The 17,039-nt window shown below is 40.2% G+C and overlaps 1 protein-coding gene across 1 annotated transcript; it reads right to left on the bottom strand.

Moving 5' to 3' along the window:
• Nucleotides 1-915: 915 nt before the first annotated feature.
• Nucleotides 916-2,904, bottom strand: LOC137817007 (uncharacterized). Its single transcript, XM_068620210.1, has 2 exons — nucleotides 1,879-2,904; nucleotides 916-1,758 (listed from the first exon to the last, which is right to left on the bottom strand). The coding sequence occupies exons 1-2, from the start codon at nucleotides 2,902-2,904 to the stop codon at nucleotides 916-918; spliced, it is 1,869 nt and encodes a 622-aa protein (XP_068476311.1).
• Between the last annotated feature and the right edge of the window lie 14,135 nt (nucleotides 2,905-17,039).

Genomic DNA, 17,039 nt, shown 5'->3' on the forward strand with positions numbered 1-17,039 from the left:
TCATCTTGTTCTTCCTGGCTCAACAAACGACCCAACTTGAACACATTACCACCTATCTGCCTTTCCACCACATTGTCTGATGGCATTTTCATGTGTTCTTCTTGAATCAAAGTAGAAAATAAGGTGCGGAAGCAATGGGTGAGATGATCAAGACCCTCCTAGGAGTTGTGTTGGCCTTGTAGGTGCATGATGAGTATGGTGTTTGAGTGGTTCGGCCAGCTCAAGGGAGAAGGTGAAAGGATTGAAGTTTAGAGCCTAGATTTCTAGGAGAAGTAAAGCTTGTGCACAAAAATGGCAGCATAACCTTACTCAATTAAACTTGAAAATACAAGGTGTAGGCTCCTCCTTTTATAGGCTAAGGAGGACCATAATGCAACCCTAATGCTAGCCAAATGAAAGGTAAATGTGAAGCACATGGGTGCACATGGCACATGGGTGCACAAATGAGCACATGGGGAGGGGTGTGTCTAGTTTTTATGTTCACCCCCTCCATGGGCTTTCTAGACCGGCCTTGGTAAATTTAGAGGTTTTTTAGAAACTCTAAGTTTACCTAGGTTGGTGTTTTAGGTGCCAAAATTAATTCTAAGAAAATTACAAATAAAGTTCCTATGCTAATTTTGACAAGAAATTAAAGTCTACTCTACACTAGAGTTTATGGCATTTGAACATGTAAAAGAACGTCTTCTTGGATCCTCTTGGCCATAACTCTATGGTTGGCCCAAATCTACCCTTTGGTGGGCTTGCATGTGGGCTTGTGCTTGGGCCTCTTCCATCATTGTCTACTGGCTGGGGTCGCCTATCTCGCCCGCTCTCTGCACGAGACTCGTTTCTGCGATTTTCTCTTATAGGCGTTGCCCTATCGGGTGTTTTAGGCGTCGCCTCCTCTGACGCTTCTTCCATGGGCGTCGCTTCCACTTATGCTTCTTCTAAGGGTGCATCTTCCTTGGGCGTCACCTCCGCATGTGAAGCCTCACCAGGCGTTGACTTCGCGGACGTCTCCTCTTGCAAGGGCTCTACCTCCTTTGACGTATCCGAAACGGGCGATCGTCCAAGCACCATGAACACGCCTCTCTTTGTCTTTAAGCTATTTTCATAGCATTTCCGGGTTTCCTCTTGATCAGACTTGATCACAATGACCTTGCCACTAAGATCTGACAACTTCATCTTCATGTGGCGCGTGGAGGCCACTGCCCTTAGCCTATTCAGCGCTGGTCTTCCCAACAAGATGTTGTAGGCTGAATTAGTATTCACGACCAGATACCGGATGCTCTCGGTACGCGACGCCATTCCATCAGTAAATGTCGTCCTCAGCTCCAGGTAGCCACGCACCTCAACTTGGTCCCCTGTGAACTCATACAAGCATCCAGTGTAGGGTCTCAGCAAGTCAGGGGACAACTGCAACTTATTGAACGTCGACCAAACCATGACATCTGCAGAACTGCCCTGGTCGACGAGAACCCTGTGCACCTTTCTCCCAACTGTGACAACCGAAATGACCACGAGGTCATTGTCATGTGGGACAACATCTCGCAGGTCAGCCCTTGTGAACACAAGGTCTGACTCCCACTGATCATCCAAACCCTCCTCAGCAACTGAGTTCACTGCCCTCACATACCTCTTGCATTGAAAGGCAATGGGTCCTCTTCCAGAAAAGCCACCAGAGATGGTGTGCACTTCTCCATGGATTGGCATTTCATGCGCTTGATCCTCCTCTGGTACTGTTAGGGCTGCTCTGGTGGCAGGCCCATCCAGATAATCCTTCAGGAAGTCATTCTTCACGAGCTCATCCAACTAATGGCTCAGCGCCAAGCAGTTGTTGATATGGTGCCCAAACGCCTCATGGAACTCGCACCACGAGTCTTTACAAGGTCCTAGCACCTTGTCAGACTTCACTGGCGGCCTCAACCTGTCAGCTATGTTGGGCACAACAATAAGATCCTTAAGCTTCATCACGAAATTGTGCCTTAACGGCCTATTTCCTTTCCTCACCTGCTTGTCCCCCTCTGTTGCCCCCCTTGCCTGAGGCCTCCTTGCCTCGTATGGACGCTTCCTGTCTTGGTTCTTCCTTCCCGTCGTGGTCTCGTTGACCCTGGCGGGTTGTGCACGCGACTGCGCTCTTGGGCGTGCAGGTGCGACACTTGTGCACTTCTCGCACACCTCACCTTCAAAGGCGAAGTGTTCTATCGCGCGACACCTTATCTCAGCAAAGGTTTTGGGGCGGCTTCGTATGATCGATGCACAGAAGGGTCCAGGGCACATTCCTTTCCTGAACGTGTAGACGATCATAGGCTCCTCTGTGGTGCCAACCTTCACCACCTGCTTTCCAAAGCGATTGATGTATTCCTTGAGGGTCTCCCCCTGATACTGCTTTACATCGAACAGGTCATACGAGACCGGCGATGGAGCCCTGTTTGCTAGATACTGCTCCCTGAACAGCTGTGAGAGTTGTGCAAAGGAGGTGATATGGCCATTCGGAAGGCTAATAAACCAGTCCATGGCCATCCCAGTCAAAGTGCTCATGAAGAGCTTGCACTTTACAGTGTCGGAGCCGCCTACCAGCATCATTTGCGTGTGGAACACAGTGAGATGTATTTCAGGGTCTTCCATCCCTGTGAAGGTTACCTTGGGCCCCACGACTGTGTTGGGGATCACCGTCTCCAGAATCGGCTGCGAGAACGGCGTAGATAACTCCCTTGGTGGGGTGGAACCCTCGGGCTCATCCCCGTCGCGTAGCCCTGAGTTGTTGCGCCACCCACGACGCAACTCTTCATTCATGCGACAGAGCTCCTCATTTCTCGTCTGAGACGCCGCGAGATCCGCCTGCATGCGCTCTTGCTCAGCCTTCGATGCTGTCATCGCCTCTTGCAATCCCTGCATCATACCCATGACCTGCTGTATGGTCATCTCTTCGCTCTTAGCGCGCGTTGAACCTTACCTCGTGGACCTCATCATCTGCGGTTTCTGGAACTTCTTCTAGCTGTCGTGCAACTCCAAGGGATAAAGAAAACGTTGGGAACTCAAACTCAAACGAACACGATCAAACAGTGAACTGAACCGAAGGCAATCGGTGAGAATGCACCACTTTCACAACGATCAGTGGCTCTTGGTAAAATCTCGAAGGAACTGAATCGGAAACTGCAACTGGAAAACTGGTCACTTGCGGTGGGACTAATGTTTTATATCAAGCCCCACAGTGGGCGCCAAATGTTCCCGCCGGTTGACCAGATTGTGCTTCGTGCGTAGCTAAAACCCGCGTATCAAGGACTCCTTCGTCTTTGTTCCAAATCTCCTCCCTGTGCCACCGTGAGTACCTGAAACAGAGAGAACAAAGGGGGGCGCCCTCGTGGCCGTTTGCACTCCGACAATCAAGTCAGCTAGCGAGAAACATCAAAGAACACACCTTCGTATCTGAGCACCGTGAATGGATGCTCTAAAGGTGGTCAAATAACTGAGTAACTGATTTCTCTCTAATTGCCTGTGCGTACAATGGGTTCGCGAGCAAGCAACTAGAGTGTGTGTGTGTAAAACTAAATCTCGATCCCCGTCCCAAATGTCTAAAGCCCCTTTTAAACGTCTAAAGCATTCAAAGCACCTTAAAGTGAATTCAAAGCGCCTTAAAGTGCATTTAAAGCGTCTTAAAGCGCATTTAAGGCGTTTAAAAACGTTTAACGCATTTAAAACGTTCAAAGCATTTAAAGCGTTTAAAGTGATTTAAAGCATTTGAAATGTAAACTGAATAAAAATGTACCTTAGCAAACTTTCAGGGAAACTTATATACCTTGATGTTTCAATGCTTACTGCCACGTGTTCTTCTGACTTGATTGTTATTCTACGTGGAGGGCCTTACAACGCCGTAACCCAACTTAGGGATATTCCATCGTGTAAGTCCTCCTTCTTCAAAGTGCATCTAGCGCAAGGGGTGACTTTCTGGGTGCCAACTCATGCGCCCCAACCTCTAGTCACTCGCCCTGGGAGTGTATCTACCTTCCTCTCGTACCACGCACATGGTTCGCCCCTGGGCGTGGTCCTCTCAGGGGTCGTATCGGTCACATGGGTCTCTCAGAGGCGGCGTGGGTACTTCACAAGTCAGGTTACGCCTCACTTGTACTGCGAATATGGCCTTGAAGCCACCTTTCTCTTCTCTTTATTACTGTTCTGAGGTATTGAGGCCTCTCGTGGTGTCGTCCCCTCCACGGTCTTTCCTACCCATGGGTATCGGGGGGTGACACCGTCGATGCCTTAACCTGGCGACGTCTCAACCTGGCGTCGCCTTATCCTGGCGACGCCTACACCTGGCGACACCTACACCTAGCGACGCCTCATCCTGGCGACGTCTACACCTGGCGACGTCTTAAGCGGTCAACCTGTTGACTTTCCTCCCTGGGCTCCCTGGATGGGTCCCACCATACGTTTGACTTTGGCTTTGACTTTGACTTTGACTTTGAATTTGACTTTGACTTTGGTCAACACCCAAGGACTGGATGGTACAGGTTTGCTCCACTTAGCTTGACGTCGACCTAGGCCAACCCAAATTGGCTTAGCTCGACCCGGGCATAAGTTGACTTAGGCCTGACTTAGGCCCAACTCGACATGAACTTCGCCTAACTTAGTGGACTCAGGCTCGACCTGCCTAAGCTTATTCAGCTTGAACTAGACCTAAGATGACCTAACTCAACCTGAACCTTGGTCAACTCGACCTGATTTACTAGGCTGACTTGACTCGGACCCATCTCAACTTGGCCTAACCTGTCTTTGTTTAGTCTGAGCCTTGCTTGCCTCATTTTGACATGAATCCATCCCAATTTGGCCTGATGTAGGCCAAATTTGATTTTGTTTTCTAACTTGGACTCTAGTTAACTGATACAAACCATATTAACAAGCAAATGACTAAGGATACATCATGCACTTCACGAAAAGGTCAGTAATCTCATTATACAAAGTCAAGCCCCACCAAACCTCAAAAGAGCATCAACAGAAAAAGAACCAAATATGAACCAGAATATCAGAAGTTCTTCCTTCTTGTCTTTCCACGAGGGAAGTTATGTAAATAAATTGGGCTCACTTTGGGGGGGTCCAAATAGAAGAATAAGCTAGAGTAAGTTCACACAACATAAATGGGTGTGTACTTAGCGAAATGGGCTTGTGTCAAGCCCACTTTTTCAAGACAAGGCACCTAGGTTTAGAAAGTTTAACCTACTTTCTAGAAGTTGTGCCTAAGGGGCGGCTTTGACCCTTGTCAACACCCTAGACCGCCCTTCTCCCTTTCCATTCTTACCTTTCACCCATCATGCCCACCCGGAAACCCCTCCCTATAAATAAGGTGCCTTGCCTCATGTATTGACACATTGAATTTTGAATAGAAAAGAAACTCTACAGGAGTGTATAGTGAGCTTTGTCTCCCAGAAATAGGGTCTTATCTTGGGTGTTTGTGCACAATGTGATGGCTCTTCACCAATTATCTTGGAGTCTCCTCCCCGTCCAAGTGGTGTGATTCCTTATTCCATAAGGATCTCTTAATTTCTTCACCTTTTTGTTTTTCTTTTATTTTCCTTACGCCATTCTTCCATACTTTTAGTCATTTATGTTTGGCTTTCTTCAACATCATATGCTTCTTTTCATGTCCTTTATATCCGCACCTTCATCATCATAATCACCATATTTGTGTTTTCTTTTTCCCTCTAAAAGTGAACATCCACACTTACTTAACTACTTGGTTAAGTTCATGTCTAGTGGGAATCTTCTTTGGGTTTCTCACCATATTCTGCTTAAAACAAAAAAACCATAAACAAAATGCAACCCATAAAATGTGCAATCTTAAAACCAACTTACATCATATGGTAATCAGAGCAAGGTTCTAATTGTGCTTATCTTTTCATAGTTGATTTTCTTCTTTAAATTCCAACACATTTCAATATTGCTTTTATCTTCCATCAATTTAATTTCGCTTTAGAATTCAACACCTTTCAATTTCGCATTTAAATTCTTGTCATTTACAATTCTGCTTTTTATTCATTAAGCACTTTAAATTATGCTTTTGAATTATTTGTCTTTTTTTTTCTTTCCTTTCTTATTTTTACTTTTAATTGTGAAGAACTAAAAGCAACTATGAATCTTTTTTAGTAGAAGTTGATTTAGTTCCAAACATAGAATTCAAGTGATCATATGAAATGAATCCCAATCTATTTGTGAAAAATGAAAGTGAATTAAAATATGCATGCCAAGATTATGGACATTATGAATCCATAAAACAAAAGCAAAGACAAAAAAAAAAAAACAAAGTTAGTGCAATTCACTTTTCAAGTTCAAAATTATTAAAAAAAAATATTCTTTTTATGTGGCAAATTGTTTTCATCTTTGTGGAATTTTATCCTTCCAAGGACATCAAAACTTCATAATCAAAAGTTTAAGTAAGTTGCTTTGAGTCTTAAAAGTGCTTTTCTTGTTTGTCTTGATTTCAGGTTTGTCATTATCTTAATTCCAATTTGGTTTAGCTTTCTTTCTTTAAACTTTTCTTGCTTATCTTCAAATCTTAAGTTTTTTTTGGGGTTTTCTTTGGTGAGCAAGTGTTAAGGGCTTTGACCTCTTTCACTTGAAGTGTTGCTACGAAGTGTAGACCTTTTGGAAAAATTGCAAAACCTTTCTTGAGTGAAGTTAACCTTTTTTCCATCCTTACTAAATAGTCGAGTGATACACGTGAATGAGTGCATTAATTGTTATTTTCATTAATTGTTTGTTTTCTTTTTGCAACATCATGTATCATTTATCTTCATGGGAATCTTCTAAACCACAATCTCCTCAAAAGGCACGTCCAAAAATAAAAACTACGGCTCACTTTAGTACTTTCCTTCCTTCTCTTGTTTATCTAGTCACAGCTCTAATTACATGCAACATTTGTTAGAGAAAGTAGGGAATATTTTTCAAAATTCTTCTCTTGTTCCAATTTGTTTTAAATTATTCCAACAACGTTTAATTTTTGATTTAACTGTTTTAACAACTTGATTGAAGTATAAAAAGGTTGTTTTACGCTCCTATGCATTAACTAAGAAAGAGAGATCAATCAAAAATAGTTTTCAAGATTTCAAAGTGCTTTTGGATCATCTCAAGTGTGGAATAGGATTATCTTGTAATTTTGAACTTTAATCTTTGATTTACCCAGGCGTATTTTATTCCCTTCTTCCTTAAACATTGCATTTCTTTGTGTTCTGGTGTGGTGCAGTTTCAGAAGGTTTTTTTGGAAACTGTGTGGTTTGCCAAAAGTGGTGTGTGTTCTTGAAGAGGTCAAGATCATCACTTTTGGTGTGTGATTTGTAATCTAGGTTTGATTACATAGTGAATTCTCAATGGTTAGCTGAGGATTGGATGTAGCTCTTGGATAAGAGTGAATCAATATAAACATCTTGTGTGAATTCCTCTATCCTTACACTCATTAAATTGTTTTATCTTTGGTTTTTAAATATGCTGGTATAAACAACCGGTTGTTTCATGAAAACAACAGGTTGATATTCTGGAATCAAGTTTAAAAACAACTTTCTATTTGGCTGAACAGATTTTCCATTGATTAAGCTTTTCACCCTACGATTCAACCCCCCTCTTGTTTAAGGCCTCTAATTCTAACAATTGGCATCAGGAATTGAGTTCTTGAAAGTTACTCAAGTTTCGATCCTAAAACCATTTTAAAATGGCTAAAAAACTACCATTTTGGGAGGGTGCTTCAATAAATAGGTCACCTTTGTTTTGTGGACTGAACTATCAATTTTGGAAGGTTAGAATGAAAATCTTTGTTGAATCAATTGATAGAGGAAAATGGGAGGCTATTGTAAATGGGCATTTTGTTCATAAGTTTGAAAAGGATGATGTTTTCATTGAAAAACCTTGGTCCCAATGGACTGAAAGTGAAAGTAAAAGAGCTCAATATGATTGCATTGCTAAGAACATCATTACTTCTGCTTTGAATTCTGAAGAGTTTTTTTAGGATCTCAAAATGTGCTTATGCAAAAGAGATGTGGGATATCCTTGAGGTTACCCATGAAGGCACATATGAGAGCAAGGAGAGATGAGCAAGCAAGAAGATTGAGAAGAAAGGAAAATCAAGAAGAGCATACAATGATTATTCATCCTCAAGCTCATCATTAAAGGAAGACGAAGAAGCCAATTTGTGTTTGTTGGCAAAGGAAGAATCTGAAACAAGTAGTGTAAGTTCAAGCACTTCCATTAGTTTTGAAAATTATAGCCAACTTTTTTATGCTTTTAAAGAAACTCATGAAGAAGCTAATAGGTTGGTCCTTTTGAATATCCGGTTGAAAGGTTTAAACAATTGGTTGGAAAATAGAGTTGAACAATTCAAAAACTGAATTTGAAACTTTGGAAATGATGGAGGAAGGCCCAAGCTCACCACACTATGAAAGCCAAGCTTCCAAGACCAAGACTGTCTAGCCTTCACAAAGGAGCGTCTATCCTCACAAGGAGCGTCTAGCCTCACAAAGGGAGCGTCTAGCCATGTTGAGGAGCGTCTAGGCCAAGACTACATGAGGAGCATCTATGAAGAGTCCTAGACCGTCTAGCTTCACACACACAAGGGCCAAAGCTACGGTTTGGGAGAGAAAAGGCTTTGTTGCATAAAAGGCCATTAGGGGTACTTAGTAAGATAGGTAGTGTAGAAAGAACTTTGTGAAGGAAACCTTCTAGAGCCTAGGGTTGTGTGGCCGGTCATTGGATGGCACATGGCTTAGAATTTAGATTTAATTTTGGTTTTCTTTTCCTTAGAAATGTAGCTTAACATTTAAGCCCAAATAGCCTATAAATAGGAAGGCTATCTCTTTGTATTTGACAAGTTTATTTGAGTATTGTTATGCTGCCCATTTTGTGCACTAGCTTTACTTCTCCTAGAAATCTAGGCTATAAACTTCACTCCCTTCACCTTTCTTCATAGAGCTGGCCGAACCTCTCTAACCCATACTCATCATGCACCTTCAAAGCCATCACAACTCCTAGGAGGGCTTTGTTTCACTCACCCATTGCTTCCGCATCACTTTTTACTACTTTGATTCAAGAAGAACACATGAAATGCCATCATTTGGTATCAGAGCTATTGGTTCTTCAAGATGAGTAGCTTGTCTTTTTAATTTCAGTTCTTCTTTATTTTCATCTTTGTCATTTCAATTCCTTACTTGTCTTGCTGTTTTTATATTTTTAATTTGTTCTTGGTGTGCTTTGTGGAAGATCCAACCCAAGCACTCTTGTTCATTTGATCTTGAACAAGTTCTTGTGCAATTTGTGATAGGATTCCATACACCTTTGTGTTGCTATTTTGTTTTAGGCTTTGAGTCTTTATTGCTTTCATTATTTTGCTTCATATTATGCTTTGAGTCTTTAATTTTCTGAATCTATACATGTTTTGTCAAGTCATGTTCATCCATATTGTCATCAATTCTTAGTAGTCCTATTTTTTGGCTTGATTGTTTCTTGTTTTGGGTCTCTTTATATTGCTTTAATCTGCTGTTATTTTGATCCTTTGATGCTTTTTATTTTTAGTTTGAGTTCCTAATTGTGTCTTAGTTCATACACAATTTCCATTCTCACTTTTCCATTGTGTTAATTTTGGTTATCTTGCTGTTTTCTTCCAGTTTTCCAGATTTCCCCTGTAACACCTCTCTGTTCTGGGCTGTTTTGTTTACCAAAATTTTTCCACCCATAGGAAAATTCTGAATTTCTGGAAAAAGCAAGTTTAAGGTGTTATAGAAAGGACAAAAAAAGAATGAGGTCAAAAGAAGCAACAGAAAAAAAATGATAAATCTCACAAAATCAGAGTGCGAATCTTGAGCGTTACAGCTGGCCTAACTGCACACCAAATTTGCAAAAATTATTAAAAAAAAATGGTGCATGCGTTTTAGGTGATTCCAAAGCCAAAATTTAGCTAAGATCCTGAATTTTCTTGTATCCAAATTTCAGAAACAAATTTTACAATTACAGCTCAGCATAAATCGGGGAACAAAACTGTTTTCTGGCCCACAACATTTTCCAGTGGTGCTGTTTTTTTTTTATTTGGTCATCTAATCTAGTGCTTTTCTTTAGGAATTCCTTTTGTGTGCCAACTTTTATTGAGTACCTTTAATTGTTTGCTTTAATTTCTTGAATCTCTTTCTAAGTTGTCATATTATAAATCCTTTTGGTGGTACTGTTTTCTTTCAATTAAATTTGTTTCTTGCTTTTGTTTCTTGACCTCTCTTTTGTGGGTGCTGGAATTTAATTCTCTCTTGGTGTTTATGTGCATGGAAATTGACTTGGTTTAAGGTTAAGCCTTTGTGAATAGGTGCTGGAAATTGGAGAATTAAAGCCAACTTTCTAAGGAGGAGTCAAGTTAAGGCCGAAAACAAGTTTCTTGAAACAAACACTACAAACACCTAGAAGATCAACAATCAAGACAACAAAGAAAGTGCACTAACCAAAAAGAGGAACAACAAAGGGGGTTTTCTTATCTCCTTTACAACTTGGTTTATTGTTAATTACCTCTTTTAAATTACGTTTTAGACGGTGAGTGTGTCTTCAAGGGCTCAAAGTGTCCAAGAAGCCTCACCTAGGGCCGAATAGCATAGTAATTTTGCTTAGTAATTTGTTGCTTGTTTGAACTTGTATTTCTTTTGTTTTGGTAGAAACGTTTTGCATGTTTAGTATTGTTTAATTTTGTGCTATACCGACTAGTTTTGCTGCATATATAGCTTACATAGTTTTCTTGCTTTTTGATTTCTCAACTTCTTGTGTTCTAAGTGTTTTATTAAGAGAAAATTTTGTGTGAAGTCATTGGAGGAAAGTTTTTGGCAAGGAAAAGGCTTGGTACTTAAGTAGTCCATTGTGACTCACCTCCCTTACCTGGAAAACTCCCTTCTCTAACTTTCCTAAACTTTCTCCAAGTAAAACACCTATATACACAAAGTTTTAGCCATGTCTTCTTCTTCTCATTCTCCAAAGTCTATGGAAAGTGAAGTAAAATCTTTGAAAACCCTTTTAAAAGAGGTATCCCAAGCGGTCCAATTAATCTCTTTTAGACAATTGGAGAATGAAAACAAAATTAATGAGTTGGCTAGAGCTCAAGAAGAGAAATCCCAAAAATCTCAAAAATCCAAAAAAACGCTTACTCATGCATCTCAAAGTATTGAGTCTCTAGGGGAGGGCAGCCATAGAATCAATGATTATTACCAACCACCCCCTAGAAGAACTAGACAAAGGGAGCAAGAGAGCCCAAAGGAAGTAAGGGTGGACCTACCCCATTTTTATGGTAAGGAAGATGTAGAAACCTACCTAGATTGGGAAATGAAAGTAGAGCAACTCTTTGCTTGCCATAGGGTGAGTGAAGAGAGAAAGGTACCCTTAGCAACCCTTAGTTTCCAAGGCAATGCAATGTATTGATGGACCTCGTTAGAGAGAGACCGACGTCTTCATAGGGAGCCTTCCATAGAATATTGGAATGACCTTAGGGGAGCCCTAAGACGTCGCCACATACCTTCCTACTACCATAGGGAGTTGATGGACAAGCTCCAAAGACTCCAACAAAAGAGCCTAAGTGTGGAAGAGTATAGGCAGAAAATGGAGCTTTACATGATGAGAGCATCCATTAGAGAGGAAGAAACCACCACCATATCTAGGTTTCTAAGTGGGCTCAACCTTGAGATAAGAGATAGAGTAGAACTATTACCCTATCAAGACTTGAATGATTTGGTTCAACTTTGCATTAAAGTTGAACAACAAAATTTGCGCAAAACTTCAAGTCAAAGGGTAGGTTCTTACTCCAACTCTTATCCAAAGAAAGACTTTAAAAGGGAGGGTAGTACACCTAGAGATGAATCCAAAGAGACTACCAAACCCTTAGTGAAAGATGCCTCCACCCCATACATCCGTACTAGGGACACCAAATGTTTTAAATGTTTCGGAAGAGGGCATGTGCAAGCACAATGTCCAAACCAAAGAGTTTTGTTTTTAAAAGGAGAAAATGAATACACAAGTGGTGAAGATGAACCTAGTACCCAAGAAAAAGGGGAAGGAGAAAGGATAAATCCTTTGGAGGGGGACTTATTGATGATTCAAAGAATCCTCCACAATCAACCTAGTGCATCCATTGAAACACAACGAGAGAACATTTTTCATACTAGATGCAATGTTTTAGAAAATATATGCTCTCTTATTGTGGATGGTGGGTCATGTTGCAATTGTTGTAGCACTAGATTGATTGAAAAATTAAAACTACAAGTAGTTCCTCATCCAAAACCTTACAATTTACAATGGATCAATGAGGATGGAGAACTACGTGTAGACAAACAAGTGGAGATTGAGTTTTCTATAGGCAACTACAAAGACAATGTTTTATGTGATGTAGTACCTATGGAAGCTTGCCACATCTTATTAGGTAGACCATGGCAATTTGATAAGAAAACCACGCATAATGGTCTAACTAACGAGATTTCTTTCATCCACAAGCATAAAAGGTTTGTACTTAGCCCTTTACCACATTCCCAAGTGGTAAAAGACCAAATGCAAATGAAACACAAAAGGGATGAAGAAAAAATAGAAAAAGAAAAAAAATTTTGGAAACAAAAGGCGTGGGAGAATAGTGTTCCTTCCCACAAGGTCATCCAACAAGACAAGCACCTTGAAAATACCATTACAAACATGCTTCTTGTTGAACAACCTAGCCTTCCTTTTTGTAAAGGAACACCTGCAAGCATGAGCACAAAAGAAAAGTCTTTAAAAGAAGCTTGCATAGATCAAGAAGGAGAACTCATGGGGCAAAAGAGAGTTGACCAAAATCTAGAGCTTTTAAGAGGAAAACTTTTGTCACCCATGAGTAACAAAGTTCAAAGACATTACTTTAGGTACAACCCTTGTTTTCAAACTACACCTAAAGCAACGTCCCACGAACTCTATCCTCCTTCACCTTTTGTAAAAGATCTTTGGGAAGACACACATTCCATTTTGGCGCTTCCTAGGACAACAAAGGGTTTTTCTTTCTTTAAGGATATGGATAACCTCTTCCTAAGAAATGTGACAAGCCTCCATGATTTATTTTCCAACATAATAGATAGAGCTCCAAAATTTGAAAACATAGCTCTTTCTTCTATGTTTCACGAAATCATGAAAGATACTCACAAATCTTGGGATAAGAATCCTTTCCCTTATAAACATGCATACAAAGGAGTAATCCATAACATTACTCATATTTCTCCTTTCGAAGTTGTATGTGTTCTATGTCCTCTTGCCTTTGTAAAGTTGTTACTCTGTCTTAAAAAGATTATGCCTAAGGGAAAAGTAACTCCTTTTGAAAATTTTAGAAAACATAAGAGGATTAGAGGGCACCTACAACCCTCAAAAGGGAGGTATTGTGAGAAGTTGGTCACAACAAAAGAAAAACAAAAATGGCAACTTCCCACATTTATTTGTTTTTCAAAAAATCACCCTAACTCCTTTGCTTTGTTTCAAGGGTCACATAGATTGACATTTGATCCGGGAGGACACACCTTGACGAAGCAAGAGGCTGCTATCCGAGATCAAGAATGCAAATCTGAGGATAGATCTTCTCAAGCCGGAGGAGATGATGGACACCATCCAGCCACAACCACCCCCTAAGCAAAGCCTTGGATTTGAGGACAAATCCTTTTCAAGAGGGAGGGGATGATGGAGGAAGGCCCAAGCTCACCACACTATGAAAGCCAAGCTTCCAAGACCAAGACCGTCTAGCCTTCACAAAGGAGCGTCTAGCCTCACAAGGAGCGTCTAGCCTCACAAAGGGAGCGTCTAGCCATGTTGAGGAGCGTCTAGGCCAAGACTACATGAGGAGCATCTATGAAGAGTCCTAGACCGTCTAGCTTCACACACACAAGGGCCAAAGCTACGGTTTGGGAGAGAAAAGGCTTTGTTGCATAAAAGGCCATTAGGGGTACTTAGTAAGATAGGTAGTGTAGAAAGAACTTTGTGAAGGAAACCTTCTAGAGCCTAGGGTTGTGTGGCCGGTCATTGGATGGCACATGGCTTAGAATTTAGATTTAATTTTGGTTTTCTTTTCCTTAGAAATGTAGCTTAACATTTAAGCCCAAATAGCCTATAAATAGGAAGGCTATCTCTTTGTATTTGACAAGTTTATTTGAGTATTGTTATGCTGCCCATTTTGTGCACTAGCTTTACTTCTCCTAGAAATCTAGGCTATAAACTTCACTCCCTTCACCTTTCTTCATAGAGCTGGCCGAACCTCTCTAACCCATACTCATCATGCACCTTCAAAGCCATCACAACTCCTAGGAGGGCTTTGTTTCACTCACCCATTGCTTCCGCATCACTTTTTACTACTTTGATTCAAGAAGAACACATGAAATGCCATCAGGAAATGATTCATCAAAACTCTTCTTGCAAGTGTGTTGATTATAACTTTTGTGAAAACTGTGAATCTCTTCAAAAGAAAGTTCATTATCTTTTAAAAATTGTGGACAAGTTTTCCAAAGACCAATCAAACCTTGAAATTGTTCTTGCATCATAAAACTGTGTTTTTGGAAAGGCTGGACTGAGATTTAACCCAAATAGCAAGAACAAATCAGTTTCAAAACCTTTTTCAAGTTTCTTTGAAAAATAACTTGTTGTTTTGTCGAAACAATCGGTTGAAAAGTGCTTTTATTGCATGAAAAGGGGCCACACTATTAGATTCTGCAGAGTAAGGAGGTTTTCTATTCCCAAAGGTATTTTGAAATGGGTTCCTAAGGTTTTTATGGCTCATACTAACATTATTGGACCTAAATTTGTAAGGGGACCAAATCTTGCTCCTTGATCTTGTTTCTTGTAGGGTTCTTTGATAGCAAACTAGCACTTATGATAATTAGACCGCGACTGTTCTAAAACACCTAACAAAGGATAAATGCAAGCCTGTCAAATCTACTCCTTAAACAAGAAGGTCATGAGTCATATGGGGACAATAACAAAGGGAAAATTCTTGGAAAAGGAACCATTGGAGACAAGAATACCTTATTGATCCATGATGTGCTATTTGTGGAAGGTCTAAAGCATAGCCTCCTAAGCATAAGCCAACTGTGTGACAAAGGTTATCAAATAACCTTCAAGTCCAACACGTGTGAGATAAGCCTACCCAAATCACAGGAAGTTTTGTTGATTGGTACAAGGATCAACAATGTTTATTTGTTTGATATCTCATATTCTGCATCTATTAGCTGCCTTCTAACCAAACATGAGGAATCATGGTTATCGCATAGAAGGATAACACACATCCACATTTATCATCTAAATAAATTGATTTCAAGAGATCTTGTGGTAGGTTTACCCAAACTCAAGTTTGATGAAAAAGTGGATAGTGGTATCTTTCTTGGTTATTCCTTAAGTACCCATGCATATAGACTGCATAACAAAAGACTTATGACTTTGATAAAACTAACCCTACAGAATAAGACTCTATGAAGGATTATGCAGAAGAAGATGATCAGCACACCATTATGCAAAAGCTGGAATCCTGTCCAGAAAAACAACCGGTTGATTATGCGAAACAACCTATTGAAATTCTGCATGAGGATGATCTTCCCAAAGAATGGAGAATTCCAAGATACCTTTCTGTGGACAACATCATTGGACAAATTGATAAATGGGTGTGAAGAGGGCATTTCTCAATAGATTCACCAATGAAGAAGTCTATATCTCACAACATCCTGGCTTTGAAGATCACCAACATCTTAATTATGTGTACAAGCTGAAAAAGGCTTTGTATGGAGTCAAGCAAGCCCCAAGACAGTGGTATGAGAGGCTTAGTAATTTTCTCCTATCTCATGGCTATGAGAGAAGAAAAATTGGTAAGACTTTTTTTATTAAAAAGTCAAAATCTTCCTTCATCTTGGTTCAAATTTATGTTGATGATATCATATTTGGTGTTACTAATAATTGCCTATGTGAGGAATTTGTGGCAACTATGCAGGGGGAGTTTGAAATGTCTATGATGGAGAATTATCCTTCTTCTTATGGTTGCAGGTCAAGTAATTAAAAGATGGCATCTTCCTAAGCCAAACTAAGTACTGTGGGGAGATTCTCAAGAAGTTTGAGATGGAAAACTGCAAAAAGGCATCCACACCAATGTCAACAAGCTTCTATATGGATGTTGATTTAGCTTAAATAGTAGTGGATCAAACCAAATTCAGAGGATTGATTGGTTCCTTGCTTTATCTCACTACTAGCAGACCCGACATCATGTTTGCAGTTTTCTTATGTGTTAGATTTCAATCAAATCCAAAAGAATCACACTTCTGCCAAATGAATTTTGAAATATCTCAAAGGCATAGCTAGTGTTGGTTTATGGTATCCCTTTCACTCTCCTACAAATTAGGTTGGATATTCTGATTTTGATTTTAATTTTGCAGGGTGCAAGTTGGATAGTAAGAACACAAATGGCACATGTCATCTTCTTGAAGCAAGCCTCATATCTTGCCATAGTAAGAAGCAAGCTTGTGTGGCTCTCTCAACTGCAGAAGCTGAGTATATAGCTGCTGGTAGCTGTTGTGCTCAAATTCTTTGGATCAAACAACAGCTATAAGACTTTGGCTTGAAGGTCAACAAGGTGTCTTTGCTATGTGATAACACAAGTGCTATCAACCTCACTAAAATTCAAATTCAACATTCAAGGACTAAGCACATTGAGATTCACCACCATTTTATAAGGGATCATGTGAGCAATGGGGATTGTGAAATTCAGTTTATTGAAACTGTTAAGCAACTTGCAGATATCTTCACTAAGCCACTGCCTCGGGAAAGGTTTTTCTTCTTAAGAAATGAGTTGGGTATTCTTGATTATCAAAATCTTTCTTAATTATGTTTTTATCCATTCTCTTAGCCTAATTGTGAAGACAAATATGGGGAGAAATTGGAGGTTTATGTGTTGTAATTCTACTACTCTGTTTAGAACTACTGTTGCCATGCTCTGATACAACCACGATTATGTTGTCACTGTTGTCATTCATACTGGTTTTGGCATTGGTTTTCTACATATACATGTGCATATCTGTGTGTGC

The sequence above is a fragment of the Phaseolus vulgaris genome, chromosome 10 (assembly GCF_000499845.2).
Source record: "Phaseolus vulgaris cultivar G19833 chromosome 10, P. vulgaris v2.0, whole genome shotgun sequence".
NCBI classification, from domain to species: Eukaryota; Viridiplantae; Streptophyta; class Magnoliopsida; order Fabales; family Fabaceae; genus Phaseolus; species Phaseolus vulgaris.